This window comes from Haliotis rubra, unplaced genomic scaffold (genome assembly GCF_003918875.1).
Source record: "Haliotis rubra isolate DU_JTF1 unplaced genomic scaffold, ASM391887v1 Scf311, whole genome shotgun sequence".
Lineage (NCBI taxonomy): Eukaryota > Metazoa > Mollusca > Gastropoda > Lepetellida > Haliotidae > Haliotis > Haliotis rubra.
This window is the reverse complement of record NW_025766982.1, coordinates 690,508-709,942: the sequence shown is the minus strand read 5'-3', so window position 1 is coordinate 709,942 and position 19,435 is coordinate 690,508. Positions and strand designations below refer to the sequence as shown.

Sequence of the window (19,435 nt, the reverse complement as noted above, 5' to 3'; positions counted from 1 at the left end):
CATAAGACATTGGTGAAAGCGCGGCTTTCGAAACTCTTCGTTAGGAAACGAACACGGAATTTCTAGATAATGGGACAGTGCATCTAAGGAGCCAATCTGTTAGAGGTATATTTTATATTTTTGGCGGCGGTGGGGTAGCCTAGTGGTTAAATTGTTCGATCATCACGCCGAAGACCCGTGTTCGATTCCCCACATGGGTACAATGTGTAAAGCCCATTTCTGGTGTCCCCCGCCGTGATCTTGATCGAATATTGCTAAAAGCGGCGTAAAACCAAACTCACTCACTTTTATATTTTTTTAGAAATTATCATTTAAACTATTACTTATCAACTTAGAGACTTGTGCAAGAATCACCCACTCATTCCAAACATAACAAGAAAAAAAACTGAGAAATCATATATTTCTGTGATTATTTATTCATAAATTAGTGAGACATTATAAATTATTGATCTACGCTATATTATGTTACTTGTTAAAGTGATGGTTCTACGTTTAAGGAACTTTATAACAGAAGAGGTATGTATAGGTATGTACAACAGAACCCTACTGTGACGACAATCAATGCAACGTATTCAAAAATACACATTCACACACACATTCAAAAATATCTTATTATTCTGAGCTAAACACAGATTTTTACAAATGCCTCTTTATCTGTAGGGTTGTATTTTTCAAAATTTTATACATAAAAATAAATAATATACATCATAAACAATAGCAAAAACAAACGTTATCACATGTGGTATTTTCATCCACGTGACCGGAAGTTCATCCATCTTAGTTTGTCTTCTTCCGCTTTGATTCATCCTTGTCGCGCTCTTTGTGAATGAAGTCCTGAACGTTTGGAAGACCCTTCACTACGCATGCGCTAAGTGCACTTCGGTATAAGTTCATATCTGTGGCGTCATACCTGAAGCAAAAGAAAAGATATTTATTAATTGGCGGAAACTTGGTTGACGTTTTAAATAAGGGGAGTAAACAGATAGCCGTAGTGCTATGTATTATGGCGCCACTATGATCATTAGAATTGTCATTATATGTACATGTCTCTCTTCGGTGCTACTGAAAAGAAGACGAAGTAGTCGCCGGAAGTTTGTCAAACCATTTACTGTCAGTTTGGTATATTTACATACAGGCATTGTAAGGCAAGGCAAGACTCACTGTCAACAACACGGACGCGTGGTTATATAAAAAATACACAACAAAATACGAAATCGGGTGCTACGGTTCGGGTGTATATAATTGTTGAACTGGCAACGAAATGGCAGATAAACGAAATTACCAATATGGCATGTACACAACACAGGCAACAGGCGAAAAGCCTTACCATTTTTATTATAATTGAATAGCATTTATTTCATTACTTTCTGACCAGCCGCCCCCGAACTACAGCTTTGCCATTTTTCTAACCCATTACCGGTTAGAATTGATCTCCAGTAACCCATGCCTGTCGTAAGAGACGACTAACAGAATCGGGTGGTCAGTCTCGCTGACTTGATTGGCACATGTCTCATGCTGTTGATCACTGGATTGTCTGGTCGAGACTCGATTATTTACAGACAGCTGCCGTAGAGCTTGAATATTGCTGAGTGCGGCGTAAAACTAAACTCACTCACTCACTACACGCAGCAGTTAATACATTGGAGCGATTTTCGTAAGTGTTAGAAAAACATTAGTGCATTTGTGCCTGTCAGATACCATATGTCTTACAACTCGTTGTTTCAAATGGTATCGAACCAGCTTTCGCTCGAAGATACCTTTCGAAACAATTCGTTTGAAGATAAATGATATTAAGACTCATGTGTAGGCTGGTAATCTCTTGAGGTTTTTTAATTGATAAACTGTATATTTTATTTAGAACCCAAATTTAGTGGTCGCTTAAATGGAACAAACAGGGACTAGTTTTTGACCGATGTTTCACGGGCTTTTTAATTATCAGATTTGTTTTTAGCGTCTTAGCTGAGTAGCGTTTCGGAAACGTGTGTATTTTTTTAATAAATTAGTTTGTAACATTATTTTTCAAATGAGTGGCGTTGTCATGAAAATTATCAACGCCTTTGTGGTGTCGCGAGAGTGGAATGTGAGTCAGTCGATCCCAGACAGGTTAAAAAATAGAGTAACAGGATTTACGAAAATCTATCAAGTGTGTCAGTAACGCGAGTAGTGTGCATGTATTTTGTCTGCGTAAAAATAAATAAAAAGTTAAAAAGTAACAGTCTTCCCAGACGGTAAACAAGATGTTATTCCCAGGTGTATGGTGCAATAAGCACGACATGACCCCTCTCAAAAAATGTCCCCCTAGTTGGACGCCTATTTGCGACGCCATTCATTCACTGTTTTGAAAGAGAAATGATGAAATCTTTAGTGGTATCACGCGATCCTAAGCTGCCCCCAACCCATGTCAGTTTATATTTTGGCTGATGTTTTGTTGAGAAGCATCGCCACCAGAGGGCGTTCCAGCTACCGCCGTTCAATGCATCATCCTTATGACCATATCCGGCCGGACAAAAGACGACTCGCTGTATTGTCCGTGACCAATCTGACGTGAAGAAGGGGAAGTCCGGTCACTGGATTCTAATCTACAGGGACGACAAATACAGATACCCCTCAGTTAAGGGTTGGTGCGTAGCGCAGCGGTTAAAGCATTAGCTCGTGGCGTCCCGGGTTCGTTTCCCAGGTTTGTTTTGTTTGTTTGTTGTCAACATCAGTTTGGATCGATGGCATGTGTCAACCAAGTCAGCGAGCCTGACCACCTGATCCCGTTAGTCGCCTCTTACAAGCATGAGTTTCTGAAGACCAATTTTTACCTTGATCTATCCAGGTGTAAACGCTCACTCACTCACTCACTCACTCACTGATCCACACACGCACACACCACCACCAAACCCCTCACCCCCATTGCCACCCCAACCCAGTTGGTATCGGGGTTGTTATTTTTAAAGTAGGTCACAAACAACCTGTTCTTCGTAAACAGGGAAAAGGTTTGAGTGATTTTGTTCATTGTGCGTCATCATTCACTGACGGTATAGGGAGTTACTCATGATATGGGGCGGTGGGGTAGCCTAGTGGTTAAGGCGTTGGCTCGTCACGACGAAGACCCGGGTTCGAATCCCCACATGGGTACAATGTGTGAAGCCCATTTCTGGTGTCCCCTGCCGTAATGTTGCTGGAATATTGCTAAAAGCGGCGTAAAACCAAACTCAGTCAGTCAGTCCTCATGATATCGACCACTAGTTTGTCTGTTCCAATTTACCGCGATGCAGCTGGAATACGCTGAAATCACATTCGCTCACTTACCACTCATCGGTACTGGCGTCGTAGCACTCGACGTTGAAGATGGTGGTGACCCCGTTGAAGCCGCCGATTGAGAATATCATATCATCAATAACCTGAAACAGAGACGTGCCACGTTAATTCATCTTGCTGTAGACTCCGCTGAAAGTCAGTGTTGAGGTCTAACTGTTCTCCACCCGTCAAGATCTGGGTTAGAAATGGTCTATAACAACCCATGCTTGTCGTACTTAGGGGCGACTTAGGGGATCGGGTGGTCAGGCTCGCTGACACATGTCATCGCATGCCAGTTTCGTAAATCAATAATCATGCTGTTGATCATTGGATTGTCTGGTCTGGACTCGATTATTTACAGACAACCACCATATAGTAGGAAAGTTGTTGAGTGCGGCGTTAAACAACAAACAAACAAAAAAACAAACAAACAAACAAACTTAGTTTCTTCTTCATTTGGTTACCCATGCTTGTCGTAAGAGGCGACTAACGGGCCACGGGTGGTCAGACTCGCTGGTGATGTTTGGAATATTGCTAAAAGGTTGACACATGTCATCGGTTCCCCATATTGCGCACATCGATGCTCATGCTGTTGATCACTGGATTGTATGGTCCAGACTCGATTATTTACAGACCGCCGCCATAAAGCTGGAATATTGCTGAGTGCGGCGTAAAACTAAACTCACTCACTCACTGTTCATTTCGTTAAAAGATAAGATCACGAGTTGTCGCCCTTGAATGGCCAATCATGATAATCAGATAGTGCCACCACTTCACTAGTGGAAAACGTGGTTAACTTACCACGGGAAATTACATCTTTTGACCCACGACTAGCCCAGATTTTAAACTTTGACCTATACTTACACACTGGTTTAAGAAGTCACTCACAAAGAGACGGTAGGGTCGGTTGGTGTTTAGGACGTTCGATTTTCTGGGGTCCCATCTGTGATATTGCTATAAGCGGCGTAAAACCACACTCACTCGCCTTGACGACATTCTATACTTGAACGCGTCGTAGGCGTGTTAGTGAGTGTAGCTGGTTTTACGTAACAAGAAATACCCCATTACCTTGTAACACATTACTCTCGCGGTGAACCGAACCCCAGACGAGCGAACGCTTTTCCTACTAGGCTACGCTGCCCCTTTGTGAAGGTATCTTGTGAAGTATAGGCGAGTATACTAGGCAACCATTAACCTTAATAGGACAGAAGTTAACCGTTGATGTGGGTGACAAACGCGTCATTTGTATACAGCTGGCGTTTTGTTTCCGGTCACACATCTCAAAATCTCAGTATGATAAACTTATTATTAAGCATATTTTTCTGTCTGTCCGCCTGTGTCTGTCTGTGTATCTGTCTATCGCCTGTACGCATGTACGTACGCACGCATGTATGTATGTATTGCGCAAAAGCAACCATCTTTCATATAATGTTCTATTTCGTAAAATAGACCAAAAAAATGAAAAAGAATCTTTTAAGGGCATTTAGAAGTGGACTGCATAAGAAAAGCAAAATTTATGGATGTCAGCTTCTTTATTGTGAATAACACTACGTTGCTCCTCATCAGGTCATGAAGGCGCAAGCATACACTCCGACATGTCGTGTTATTCACAATAAAATTAAAGAAGCCCATTAATCTTGCTTTTCTAAAAATTAAAAAACAAAAAATTAAATGAAACAAGCAGAATGAACAAAAACAATACCTACTGGGTAAATGAATCTATTCTCGATTATTAACTGCCCGTCCATTTTAAGAGGTTATCTAACGCTCTTGCAAAAAACGGTTGATGATGCAACCCTCTGTTATTACTGTAACCAGAAAAGCCTCGTTTTTTAACTGCTCGACGAAAACACTTGAAAGCCGAGTTTCTGACACAAGCCACGTGGCTGTGAACAATAGCCCTGCCCACCGGGTAACGTGGTACGTCTGTCTGTCGTTCCAGGTGCTACCGTTTGCCATAATTAAAAACACAATGGCTCTTTTTATAACAATAGACGGAGAATGTCTGCGGTTAGGTCACACTGACACATATAGACGGCGTAATATTGATGGCTTACAGATCTCTGGGATTATGTGATGTTTCTTTACAGACTCCGAAATATTCCATATGGAATTGATCTGAAAACGCATTCGTTGCACTTTAATACACCTTCACCTTATATTTAGCGAAATATAGCAAAATAAAGGTTTTTACCTACTTATGTGAACTTCAAAGACTAAACTTAAATGCGTGTAACTTAGCACTTAAGTTTTTTTGGTTTTTTGGGGGGTTGTTTTTATTTTTGTATTTTTAAAAGTATTGTATACGACTGTTTGTATTGCAGTTTGTTTGGAGACTTTTCTGCTTAGTCATGAATACCATTCTTGAGATTATTGTCTGTTGCAAATTCACATCAGAGAATTTACACAACACAAAGGTGGTATTCTCTTGATGGCAAAATTACATTATTTACAAACAAATGTTTACCTGTTTACTATATAATGTTTATTGACAAGAGTAACCGCATCTTAGCAACAAATGTTTCCATGGCAACCTTTGACTATACCTTTCTCAAACAACCTAACGGACTCAGAAGATCAAAGGTAGAATCATCAGTGGCCCAAGCTCGTCATAGGAGGCGACTAACGGGATCGGGTGGTCAGGCCCACTCACTTTGTTTATTTCATGACAACTTAACTCAGCATAAAGATGCTCATTATGTCAATCTCCGGATTGTCTAGCCATCATTCTCGCATTTAAAGACCGCCGTTACAAGCTGGACTATTGCTGAGTGCACCATTACAAAACAAATATGTTAAAACAATCCGCGTTTTAAGTATCAAAACCCATGAACTACAAATCTCTAGAAAGGTAACAATATATTTAATCAACTCCGAGGACGAAAACTGTTGACCTAAATATGCGTTGTGTAATAGACTGACTGGGTTATGTCATAAAAACGGGACACTTCGACCTGAGATCTAAGTCTGGCGCAATTCCAAGCGACTTTTCATAATGGCTTTTTCTCTTCCCGGAGTCTAGACAAAATATGTGAAAGAAATTTACCACATAAACATCACGTGCACCTATACATGCATGCTGTCCCAGACTATATACAAACAAGATATGAGTGCATATGAATTTATTTCTTCCATTTGTAAATACAGCAATTTCATTCTATTTAGCCATTCACAAAGTACATTTTTGCTTCACACTGGCTGTGAATTAAGCAAACCAGTACAAATATTGAAACATAATTTGTTTTTCTTGGTATATTTGAAATTGTCAAATGAACATAGTTCGACAACATGCACCCGTGAAGATCCGGGTTAGAATTGATTCAGCGAGACATGCTTGTCGTAAGAGGCGAATTACGGGATCGGGTGGTCAGGCTCGCTGACTTGGTTGACACATGTCATCGTATCCCAGTTGCGTAGATAGATGCTCCTGCTGTTGATCACTGGATTGTCTGGTCCAGATTCGATTATTTACAGACCGCCGCCATATAGCTGGAATATTGCTGAGTGCGGCGTTAAAAACAACCAAACCCAACCATCAGCAACATGTAGTTAGATATTACTGTCGATTCATTTATCGTCACTATATCGTAGGCCGTTGTATACTAGTATTCACAATAAGTACATGTAATTGATGAAACGTTAACTTGATTTTACTCCATAACAGAATTATATATACACTTCGTTCATAAGTACAGTGGAACATCGTTCTTATACATACTGTGGAGCATTTTCAACATAAGGGGCGGTGGGGTAGCCTAGTGGTTATAGCGTTCACTCGTCACGCCGAAGACCCGGGTTCGATTCCCCACATGGGTAAAATGTGTGAAGCCCATTTTGGTGCCCCCCGCCTTGATATTGCTGGAATACTGCTAAAAGTGGCGTATAACTAAACTCACTCACTCACTCTTTAACATAAACACTGGAGCTCACTTATTTATACCATGGAACCTCGGTTCATATACTCAGTGGAACCTCATTTCTACATGCTGTGGAACATCGTTCATGTACAGAATAAAATTTTATTAAATGCACTTTGGCAACTCTCTCAAATACGATTATTAATATATAGTGAAACCTCGATCATACATACCGTGGAAGCTCGCAAACATCCATCCATCCATCCATCCATGTTTCGACCGTGTGATCCGCGCCAGTTTACACTTGTCAGAGGGGTTCACAAAGTACTGTTCTACACAACCAGCTGTCAGACTTTAGTTTTAAGGGAGCCGCGATGGATGAGTGGGTTAGACAGCTGAGTTTGTGTGCTGGCGATTAGGTGCCTCACCCTGAGAGTGTGGGTTCGAATCCCGGATGAGTCTTAACCCCAAAGTACTAGAATCTGTATTCACTAAGAAAGTCTAATCCCAAAATATAACATGTTACAAGTCTCACCTGTGCTCCCCAGCGCTACAAGTTCAAAGTTAAAACATTATTAGACTTACGATAATAGTAACGTTGTATTCATTACGTAGACTTACGATAATAGTAACGTTGACTTACGTAGATTTACGATAATAGTAACGTTGTATTCATTACGTAGATTTACGATAATAACGTAACGTACGTATTCATTACGTTGTATTCATTACGTAGACTTTCGATAATAGTAACGTTGTATTCATTACGTAGACTTACGATAATAGTAACGTAGACTTACGATAATAGTAACGTTGTATTCATTACGTAGACTTACGATAATAGTAACGTTGTATTCATTACGTAGACTTACGATAATAGTAACGTTGTATTCATTACGTAGACATACGATAATAGTAACGTTGTATTCATTACGTAGATTTACGATAATAGTAACGTTGTATTCATTACGTATAATAACGTTGTATTCATTACGTAGATTTACGATAATAGTAGTAACGTAGATTTACGTAATAGTAACGTTGTATTCATTACGTAGATTTACCATAATAGTAACGTTGTATTCATTACGTAGACTTACGATAATAGTAACGTTGTATTCATTACGTAGATTTACGATAGTAGTAACGTTGTATTCATTACGTAGATTTACGATTATAGTAACGTTGTATTCATTACGTAGATTTACCATAATAGTAACGTTGTATTCATTACGTAGATTTACGATAATAGTAACGTTGTATTCATTACGTAGATTTACGATAATAGTAACGTTGTATTCATTACGTAGACTTACGATGATAGTAACGTTGTATTCATTACAATGTTACTTATCAATCAGTGCCTTAAAATATGTGAATGGAATCTGAAGCCGGTCAACTACAGTCTTAAGTGTCCACTAGTGGTGGTCTGATTAATTGAAATAATCGAAGATTGGTCGCAGTGACTAAACGACCAAGCAATCGATCATGTTTTCTCATAATCGAACACAAACAATTCTGAACACTTTTTGCTTTAACAATATTTTTCACAAGGTTGGTTTTGTAAGTAACATTTCATAACCACTACAAGCTTGTTCCAAGTCATGATTGAATTTATCTTAAAGACTCAAAGACTTTTATGTTCCTAACATACTAGTTAAGTAGTAATCCTTTCAATGATGAAGATGTGAAATTTGCCACACACACACACACACACACACACACACACACACACACACACACTCCAAAGAACTACATGTTTTTTCATTATGGTTTTTTTTTTCATTAACAAACAAAAAACAGGAAAATTTCATAAATGACGCTAACCAATTATTTTCGATGATTGATCGGTTGTAATGAAGCAATCATCAATTATGAGGTTTTAACCAATTCCAACACTAGTGTCCACTGTGGTTATCGTATCACTTTTTTTGTTTTCACATGTACATAATTATGCAACTATCTACTTCCTTCCATCCATTCACAGGATGGAGGAGTAAGCACATCCGTTCCTCGTGATTCAGAAGTAGACACCCATAAATCCCCGCCACCCTCACCCTACCCCGTTTTACCGTAAGATCCGGGTTAGAGTTGGACTTCAGTAACCCAGGCTTGTCGTAAGAGGCGACTAACGGGATCGGGTGGTCAGACTCGCTGACATGTCTCCGTATTCCAACTGCGCAGAACGATGTCCATGCTGTTGATCACTGAATTGTCTAGTCCAGACTCGGTTATTTACAGAACAACAAACAGAAAACCCCAACCAACCCACCCCCTCTTTCATTAATGCCATAATTGATTCTACATCTACACGAACTGTGCAAGAGAACTGAAGCTGTAGTGGAGAAGCATAGTAGCGAGGTTACCAAGGTGAACACAGCTCTTGAATCCGTCAGTTGGCTTTAGCAGGCATAAAGATTGAACATGGCAACATGTCCAGGGCGGACTGCAGGGCGACTGTAGGACTGTTGTGTCCTATTTTAACACGGTATAGTAACCAGGATGGTATGGTTCGGGGATATAACATATTTTAAGCGTGTAGCTGTGCTGGCAATATTTCAAATTTGACAACAAAGTTGTGTAAGTATCCAACGCTAACAATATGATAAAAACAAAACCCGGCCAAAAGTCCAATGTGGAGCGTTTCTTGGTTAGGTGATATTTTCCTGGCGCTTCTATTGCATACAATTATCCCATTATGGAGCGCTGGCCTGGTTCATTGTTTGAAAGCAAATCAGTAATATGAAATTTTCAAAAATAGACAACGACTTGAACGTAGGCTCAGTCTATGTTTAGTTGAGTATAATTATATCAAAACGATAGAACCTACTTCGTTATGGTAGAAACTTTCTCTCTTGGGCAACATACTTTTCATATTTAAAAAAAAAATAAAAATGCCTCTATGTGGCATTGCACATAGGAACGATTATGTACATTCTTACACCGTTATCAAACCAGAGTGAGAGCAACGAAGTCAAGAGAAGTCTACACTATTAATTTATGCATATGATGCAGGTGTTATGTCGTAGGCAAATATTACCACACACGGTGATAAGAGTGACCTCCCCTTAAAACAACGCACGCAGCACAACAGGTGGCAATGCATGAGTTTCCAAGCGCCATTTTGAGACTGAGTTGTGTTTTGAAAGCCGCGATGTATTCTCTCCAGGTTACCATAATAGGCAGTCGATCAACATTAACAACAGGTAGCCGATATTAAAAAAGCAGCAAACTGATAATTGGACGAGGCCATTTATGCAGTAACAATTAAATATCGAATAAAAAATCTATCTCATCAGTAGATATTACATTTTATCATCTAATGGAGGGAGTTATCTTATCATGTTTGCTTTACAAACTCCTTGAATGTCAGTGGAACAGAAAGTGTTCATTATAGACAAAGACTGGGAGGGCGGTGGGGCCCGAAAACCCGGGTTCGAATCTCACCCTGGTATAATGTTTGGTGGAGTAGCCTGGTGGTTAAAGCGTTCGCTCGTCACGCCGATGACCCTAGTTTAATTCCCGACATGGATGCAATATTTGAGTCCCCAAGTCCTGTGTCCGCTACCCCAATATTGCTGTAATATGGTAAACGCGGCGTAAAACCATTCTCACCCTACAATGGCAGTGGGGTAGCCTGGTGGTTAAAGCGTTCGCTGGTCATGCCGATGACCCGGGTTCGATTCCCCACATGGGTACAATATTTGAGTCCCCAAGTCCTGTGTCCGCTACCCCAATATTGCTGTAATATGGTAAACGCGGCGTAAAACCATTCTCACCCTACAATGGCAGTGGGGTAGCCTGGTGGTTAAAGCGTTCGCTCGTCACGCCGAAGACCCGGGTTCGATTCCCCACATGGGTAAAATGTATGAAGCCCATTTCTGGTGTTCCTCGCCGTGATATTGCTGGAATATTGCTAAAAGCGGCGTAAAACCTCTCTCACCCACTAACCCTACAATGAGCGGTACCTGTTTTAGATCGCTATGAGATGGCTGAATATAGCTATATTGAAGCAAGACGCAGCGTACAACCCATCTCGCTCATAGTCGACGTTTTTAACGGTAATTTATAATTAAGTAATTTATAACTTGATTTGACTGTACGTTACTTACCTCGATAGCGAAGTTACTTCTAGGGTTGTACATCTCGGGAATGGTCTGCCAGGTGTTGGTCTGAGGGTTGAACCTCTCCCCGGTATTCATCCGCGTGATGCCGTTGAACCCCCCTAGTGCGTACACGCAGCCCCTGTAGGCGATCACCCCGACGCCGCTCCGTCTGTTGCGCATGGGGGTGATGAGAGTCCACTGATTTGTGTTGGGGTCGAAACACTCCGCCGTGTTGAGGCACTCCTGTCCGTTAAACCCTCCGCAGATGTAAATCTTACCTGTATGTGTGAAAATAGTGCGTGAAATTTAAGTTCAGTGGAAACGGTTCAAGTTTTGGTTTGCGGTATTAACCAGATGGCAGAACCTGATATGGCTACGGGTATTGCAGTAGTAACTGCTGTATGGTTTGTAATGCAAGACTTCTCAGGACTAGTTCTTGCCCATTTACCAGGTGTTCAGATCCGTTGATTGCAGGTAGCTGTACCAACACGTTGAGCCTATAAGACCCTCATGGAAAGCAGGTAAATCAAACACTGATACTTTTCATGTTCTATGACTTACCATATCTTCCTAATGTTACAAAGCTGCCAATTAGCCGGAGCCACCATTCTGAATAATGGACTGTACGAAGTTACAGGTAGCCACGTCACACAAGACGCTGTAAATCGTTGCCCCGGGTCGCGTTCACCTGCCCGGTTTTTTTGCACTTAGGTTCGAACCTGTCAACAGGTTATCCGTATCGATGGGTTTATCCAAAGTGCAATATGCCTCTGACTTCTCACACAATTATCTGACTCACTGTAGCTAGTTCACTCACTCACCCACCCACCCACTCACTCACCTTCCAAGGTAGTTGCGCTGGCGTCGCTTCTCTGATGGTTCATGGGCTGTATAAGGCTCCACTGGTTGTTTTTCTTCAAGTACCTTTCGGCTGTGTTCTGTCGCACATGACCATCAAACCCTCCCATGGCGTAGATGAACTTGTCAAGAACAGCAACGCTGACATAGCACCTGAGAAAAATGTTTTAGTTTGCAAACAGGGCACAGGTCCTATGGATTCCACTAAGAATTGTTTGTTTGTTGTTTAAGCTTCAACATGTATAGTCGTGCATGCAAATGCAAATCCCTGTCTTATTAATACTTGTAACAATTGTGTACATTGATATGGCCCAAGAGATGCTAAGTTGGATGCCAAAACAATTTGAAAGAAGCGCCATCTTTAAAAGCGTTGGTTTGACTCGCCAGCATCACAAAGCAATACCTATATGTTTTAAAGACGGTTTCACAACATGATATGAGGTTACAAACAGATCTGTCACTGAGAAAATGAGGAAACGAAGAAGGACTGAAATGAAAAAAACCGCGTTGATCTATGTCCTTATCAGTGAACTTCAGACGCATATATATGTTAATGTGTGAAGGACTGTCGCCATCTCTCTAGTTTTAAGATTTCTCTTGATTTATTTTATTCTACCGAAATTCTACACCGCAGTCCTTCATAAAATGGTAATGTTATCCAAACGATATGCCTTATTGAAACCGTTGAAGGATAATTCCTGCAAATTATTGCAACAGGGAACAGCCATTTTGATTTTCCTCTCCAAGGGACACTACTCCGTCCGTCTTTTGTACTCTCGATCCCTCAGCCGATATCAAACTTGGGATAGGTTCGAACCCCGCTCAGTGATGCTGTTACTTGATCTGATATTTAAATCGACGAGTTGTTTTGAAAATTACCTTAACAAGATAGTTTACCAAAGTCATCATTAACAGTTTTCTATCGAGATAAGTGTGAAAGGCTAGCATGATCAGTAATCTGCAAACAAATATGATGACTGAATTGAATCTTTTGTCTGTACCTAGAAGTAACTGACATTGTATTAGCGATGGAAACACGAACAAGACTCTGCGGTCGTTGATACATGCGTACATAGAGAACATATTTCTTAGAATTGTCTTTTATATTATTAAATTATTATTATTATTATTGTTTGATGAAGTTAATATCAAAGTTGTAAATAATCGGGCCAGACAAAAAAAGTGATTGCTATTATGAGCGAAGGTCCGCGTCGTCGGGGAACATGACACGAAATCTCGGGCTCAGGTCACAGAGCTCATCTCTTACAATCATAGGTTTGTGGAACCAAACTAAACCGACCTAAAACAACACCAGGGCCTAGATTTTCAAAGCTCTCTTAGCGCTAAGATAGTCGTAAGTGCCATTCATTAACATTAACTTACGACTATCTTAGCGCTAAGAGAGCTTCGAAAATCTAGGCCCTGAACATTATCTAAGTGCAACAGTTTCTAACCTCTTTGCGTTCATGGGTGCAGCCTCGGTCCACTGACTATTGATGGGGTTGAAGACCCTGACGCTGTTGAAGTATTCCATGCCGTCAAAGCCCCCCTATGACGTAGATGTGCTGGTCGAGGGCGACGGTACCGTGATAGGCGCGGGGACCTGGACATATTGGAACATGAGTTCGAGTGTGATCATTTACCTGTAGTATCATGCTCGATCAATGAGATATTGGGATTTCCATTGACCTGGACAGAGGGTCATTCAGAGATGAATTTTAACATGCAATATTTCCTAACCAGAATTCACATGTGTGTATGTGAACCCTAATACAGTGAACTGTACATTACCCTTAGACTAATGCTTAGTCTCTGAATATATATAATTTTGATAGTAACAAACAAGCCCATTTAAATTAAAAAGGAGCCCCAGGGAGACCAGAGATTCAGAACCTGAACCTGAGGAAATCTAGACTTGCTTTATTTAGGGCTTTAGCACTGCAGAGAGGGCTTTGTGAGACAGACTACACTGTTTGATAGATCTCCCTTGTTTATTAGTTTACAATATCCGTCATATTTCTAAGTGTTTCCCTTCTGACAATTGTCTCCAATACTGAATCATCTTTAATATAATTGACCCAGAAGCTGAGAATACAAACTAAATTAATTGAATAGCTTGCTGGGATAAGATGTTCATCATTGAGTATTTCTGTTGAGTAGGGTCTTTTGCCTGGCCTGGCTGCCCGACCGCCCGGGACGGGTTATTTTCAGCACGGACTGCCAGATTCTCAAATTCACCTGCCCGACGGTCGGGTTAAAATTTAGACATGTATATGAAGATATTCATCATATTTCAGGATAATAAATCATTATTAATTCACTCGTAAAAATAAATAATGAATTCCAATTGGATGATAAACTACGTCACTTGTCAAACCTAAATTATTTGCAGGCAGGTAAATTTTGGTCAGGGCTGGCAAGTTTTACATCTAACCAGCCCTGTGGTTTGGCTAACATTTTTGGAGTTTCATACCCTGTTTATAAGTGACCACTTATACTCGTTGTTGTTGTTGTTGTTGAGCGCATTGTTACTCTGCAAACTCTTTTCAGCAACACTATTTTCGTGTTCAAAGTTCAAACAAATCACGTATCTATCTCACCTGTGTCGACGTTGTTTGAGACAATCCACCTGTCTGCCCGTGTGTCATATGTTTCCACCATGTTTGTGGGAGACCCTCCACTCCATCCACCAATCACGAACAAGATCTCGTGTGGCACGCGAGGCTTGGCAAGAGGGTTGTTGAGGTCCACCTCCTTGTCTTCATCCATGTCCAGGTCATACAGGAACTTCAACGTCTCAATGATGATTGGTTTACAGGCATCTATTTCCTTGACATAGGGGTGAGACTTCACCTGGAGATGAGCGTGGCACAGGTAAAATGATTCTTCTAAAGTGCTCCCCCGGGGGACTCATTTGTAAATGTAAGGTAAATTTTGTTAATTATATTTGACCAGAACAGCTACCATTTTCTGGTTAAGATTTCTTCTTAAGAAAAGGTTCAGAACAATGTCCAACTAGTGGTTGGTTGGTTCGTTGTTTAACGCCGCACTCAGCAATACTCCAGCTATATGGCGGCGGTCTGTAAATAATCGAGTCTGGACCAGACAATCCAGTGATCATCATCATGACCATCGATCTACGCAATTGGGATACGACGGCATGTGTCAACCAAGTCAGCGAGCCTGACTAACTGATCCCGTTATTCCACTGAAGACCGATCCTAACCCGGATCTTCAAGGGTGGCCAACTGGTGAAGCAGCGTGATACAATCGCAATCGTAAGCGAACTACAGACCACATTATCACTGTCCACATACATCTATACCAGATCCGTTTGTGCACAGAGGTTATGAAAACTTGCTACATTATATTCTGAGAGGTTTATTGACATTGCTAGGCTTGCATGCATACGGTCATGCATACAGTCTAACGAAAGCCGGTGTGACACATTGGCAATGACATTGTTGAACATGTTTTTATGTTATGTCAAATGAATCTCCACGAACGATAAACGCCCTTTTTAATAGAATTTGTGATTTACCAATGGTATTGCAGATATCCTCACCTAGACTAACAACAAATTTCACCGAGAAAAATGCTCATAGTGAAAAAAATAAAATATAATGAAAAGGAGCCCTGAGACTTTCTTCATCCTGAAGCTGTGGAAATCTAGACTTGCCACATTTTCTAGACTTGCGTGGGATTTCTTGGATATATTTGCTTCAGGGTCTGTATGACAGACTAATCCTCACCATGTGTTTCACTTTAAGGAAGTGGGTGTCACTGTTACAATGTGTGTACTTATAATGCGCTTACATTATTACTTTGGTCAATGGGTCATTGTACACTACAACCAAAACTGTCGCTGAGGATATGGAAATAGTGAGAAGACCATCTCACTATTTCACTGCGGGGTGAACACAAAGTCACTTGCCTAAAGTGACAACACATGTGTTACAGGACTGGAACAGGACAGAGGTCCAAGAAACAGTAATCAAGCTGCCAAAAATGATTACCCAGCCATGGACCCTCGGCGCACTGTTTTGCCACACACCGTCACGTAATATTGTATGTATACTGTTGATTAGCTCTCTAGATGTAATAGTCTTGTATATTGTATCGGGGGTTAGATAGACATTCTTCATTTCCCCCACAATATGAAGATGACAGCATACACTGAGAGAAACAAATAAAGGAACACAGTGAAATTCAAGCGTTCATTAAATATTTCCACCTGCTGTGAATAGCGCTGTGGGAGGAAATCTCAGAACAAATAAAGGAACACTGCCATGAATAAGTTATTTGTCCTTATATCAATCTATGACATTAACTATCACACATATATAAGACTCAATCTCTCAAAACATTTACCTTTTACATTAAAATACACTTTTGGAAGATTTCTTCCGGAGAGTGGTAAATATTACCTTTGTCTTGGGCTATTACTTCTGAAAGGGTTGTGAACCCGACTCTTTCATAATACTAAAGATAATCTGTCATATTACTTATGAATATTACTATATTACTGTATATGTTGTCATGATATGACAGATTAAGCAGAGTAATATCAAAGAATCGGGTGATCCTGAACTTTTTTTAAGTGAGTCAGGGCAAAGATAATATAAGTCACTACCCAGTTTTTAAGTAGTTGATTAAATGTGTTTCTTTCTAGATCACGATTATACAGAAGCAAAATATAAAAAGTAACGTTTTACTACGCATTAGATAAAGGATACAGTGCAAAATATATACTATGCAGCGTGTGTGTGTGTGTGTGTGTGTGTGTGTGTGTGTTTGTTTTCCCTGACGCCATTATTAATTATTCAGCTGTTCCCAGTCCTGCTTCTGTTACCTACCTTCTCCACGAAGTACTGTGTTGTGAGAAGCCCAAGGCGGATTGTCTTCAAAAGCCGAGCTATCTGACACTTGCGTTTTTCTGGATCAAAATCTATCCAGCGAAGAACAGCATCAAAAACGATCTCTTCATTCTTTACATTGAGGTCATCAGATCCCAAAATCTCGCATACTTCCTCCACATCCAGTTGAAGGAACTCGTTGCTGTTGGAGTAGACCTCGCCGATGTGTTGCAGAAGGAAACGTAGTGCATGGCGTTCCAGGCTGTGACAGAAATACGCCCGGGCAAAAGCTCTGATTCCAATAACATTCTCTGCACACATCTCCTTCAGGAGGAAGTCGCAGCAGAGTCTGACGAGGCCAGTGACATGGAATTGGTCAGCCGCCGGGAGAAGCTGTTCTACGTTTTCTCTGTCAATCTTGATGTCTCTGGTGTAGGCGTACTCGATAAGGATGTGCATGATATCAGGGGACACTCCAGGGATTGTGACCTCCCGCTTGTTCGTGTCGAACATCTGGTTTGTGAAGAGGGCCCGGAAATAAGGGCTGCAGGCGGACATGATGGCCCTGTGGATCTTATATGTCGTGTCCTCCACTCTGATTACAGCATCACAGAGTTCCCCCTTCTTCCTAAGCTCTGATAACACATTGCAGGCATGCACACTAAACTTCTTCTGCATTACTGTGCCGTTCGTCGTCTCATCCTCGATGTCCATCTCGCTCATGGTTGTCTCTGGCGTACAGTACAGACTCTTGATGAAGTACGACTAGTGCGGGTTGTCTCCGGAGAAAGAATGAAGCCTTAGATACGGAGATCTCTGGACAATGACGTCGAGGGGCCAATCGTAGAGCGATAAAGATATGACGTCACAGAACTATCAATGGCTGGCGTCACTGTCGATGTGCCGTGTGTATGACGTCATGACATTATTCTTGGAATGTGTCGTTTTAACCACAAGCCCAGTTTTGGATAATTCTATTTCTGATATCGTTTATTCGTGATTTCGATCCCTTACGCCTTTATTTACTCCAAAAAATAATGATTAATACTAAGCGTTACTCATTTTTTAATATATTTAACTTTTACTTTAATTATTTTATAAGGTTATAAAATTGAAGACAGTTAAAGACATCGGGTGCTTTAATGTAAAACATTCTCATTACATGGTAAATACATTCAATAAATCAATTTAGTTTCCGCTTTAAATTCGGAGATTCTTTTATTCAGGCATTTATAAATGCATAGACTCCATTCAAGTACAACATAATCGTTGTATCACTTTTAGTTTCTACAGTGTTGATGAGGGAGATCGGAATACGTTACCCTTCATTCAATTCTCAAAACAAACTACAATAACTGATTACATATATTCGAGCTCAGTGAACATTACGTCAAACCATGATGAAAGTTGGCCGTTTTATGACTTGATTTCACAAATAAAGGAACAATCATATAGTACTCTACGTGTATCTGGCATCCATTGCTTCACGGGACGATAACCTTTTAGTTTTTCCAAATTCCTATATACCAAGAACCAGTGAACTCAGATTTGTAACACCATGGTCAGTGCCAAACATGGTCAACAGGTGTGACAAGGGAAATTGTAATACAATTTTGTGTTTCAGCAATAAAAAACAGGATTTAAAGATGTCCAAGATACATGTTCATTTATAAGCCTAACAATATTAGTTGAATTGGATAACTGTTCTGATTTCACAGAAAACAAGTCTGTGACTAGATCTTATAGGTGGGGTCATACTTGAGCATATTTCGCTCATATGACGACGTGCATGCGTGTGGCTGCTTGTACTAGCCCAGACTTAAGCTGGTTTTATAGTGCTAGCTCACTGAGATACAATGCCGCAGTGAAGCATGAATACCCCACTCAGACACATTAAACTGACTACCGACCTGTCCTTGTTGTACCCATTAATGCCGAGCGCCAGGCAGGGACCAACAAGTACCATATTTTAACGTCTTTTGGTATGACGCGACCGGGGATCAAACCCGCAACCTTCCGCTCTCCGTGCGGACGCTCTAACCACTACACCACGAGTAGAACATATACCCTGAAAGGACAGTGAAGCTGGTGTTCAACTGAGCTTAATACTTATACCTGTTCTGTTGATTTTATGGTGGTGTTCCTTTCCAACAGACATATATTATTTCCAAATTCATAGTATTACTTAATTTTTAAATTATGTTTGGAAGAAATTACATTCAAGGTATTAACATCAGAGTATGCATTCGTTTTTCCTTTCATTATTTTTTTTAATAAATGTGCAGGTGTTGAAATTGCAAGAGTTCATCTTGTGGTGCATTGAGCTTGGCGGGTAAATCAGTTTTTTAATAGAAAAGCAACAAATATTACAGGTACATCCGGCATGTCAGATAAAAGTTGGGTGAACCCTGTCCACCAAAACCCCACCCTCGTTCTACCCCATCCGGGGTTCAAACCTATACACAGATGGGGT

General features: G+C 40.6%; 1 protein-coding gene across 1 annotated transcript; it reads right to left on the bottom strand.

Moving 5' to 3' along the window:
• Nucleotides 1-396: 396 nt before the first annotated feature.
• Nucleotides 397-17,773, bottom strand: LOC124283269 (kelch-like protein 10). Its single transcript, XM_046719297.1, is given in 8 exon segments — nucleotides 397-910; nucleotides 3,298-3,389; nucleotides 11,255-11,526; nucleotides 12,090-12,259; nucleotides 13,561-13,655; nucleotides 13,657-13,709; nucleotides 14,707-14,959; nucleotides 16,963-17,773. Coding segments are annotated over 8 exon segments (1,791 nt in total). The 5' UTR covers nucleotides 17,686-17,773; the 3' UTR covers nucleotides 397-777.
• Nucleotides 17,774-19,435: the final 1,662 nt, after the last annotated feature.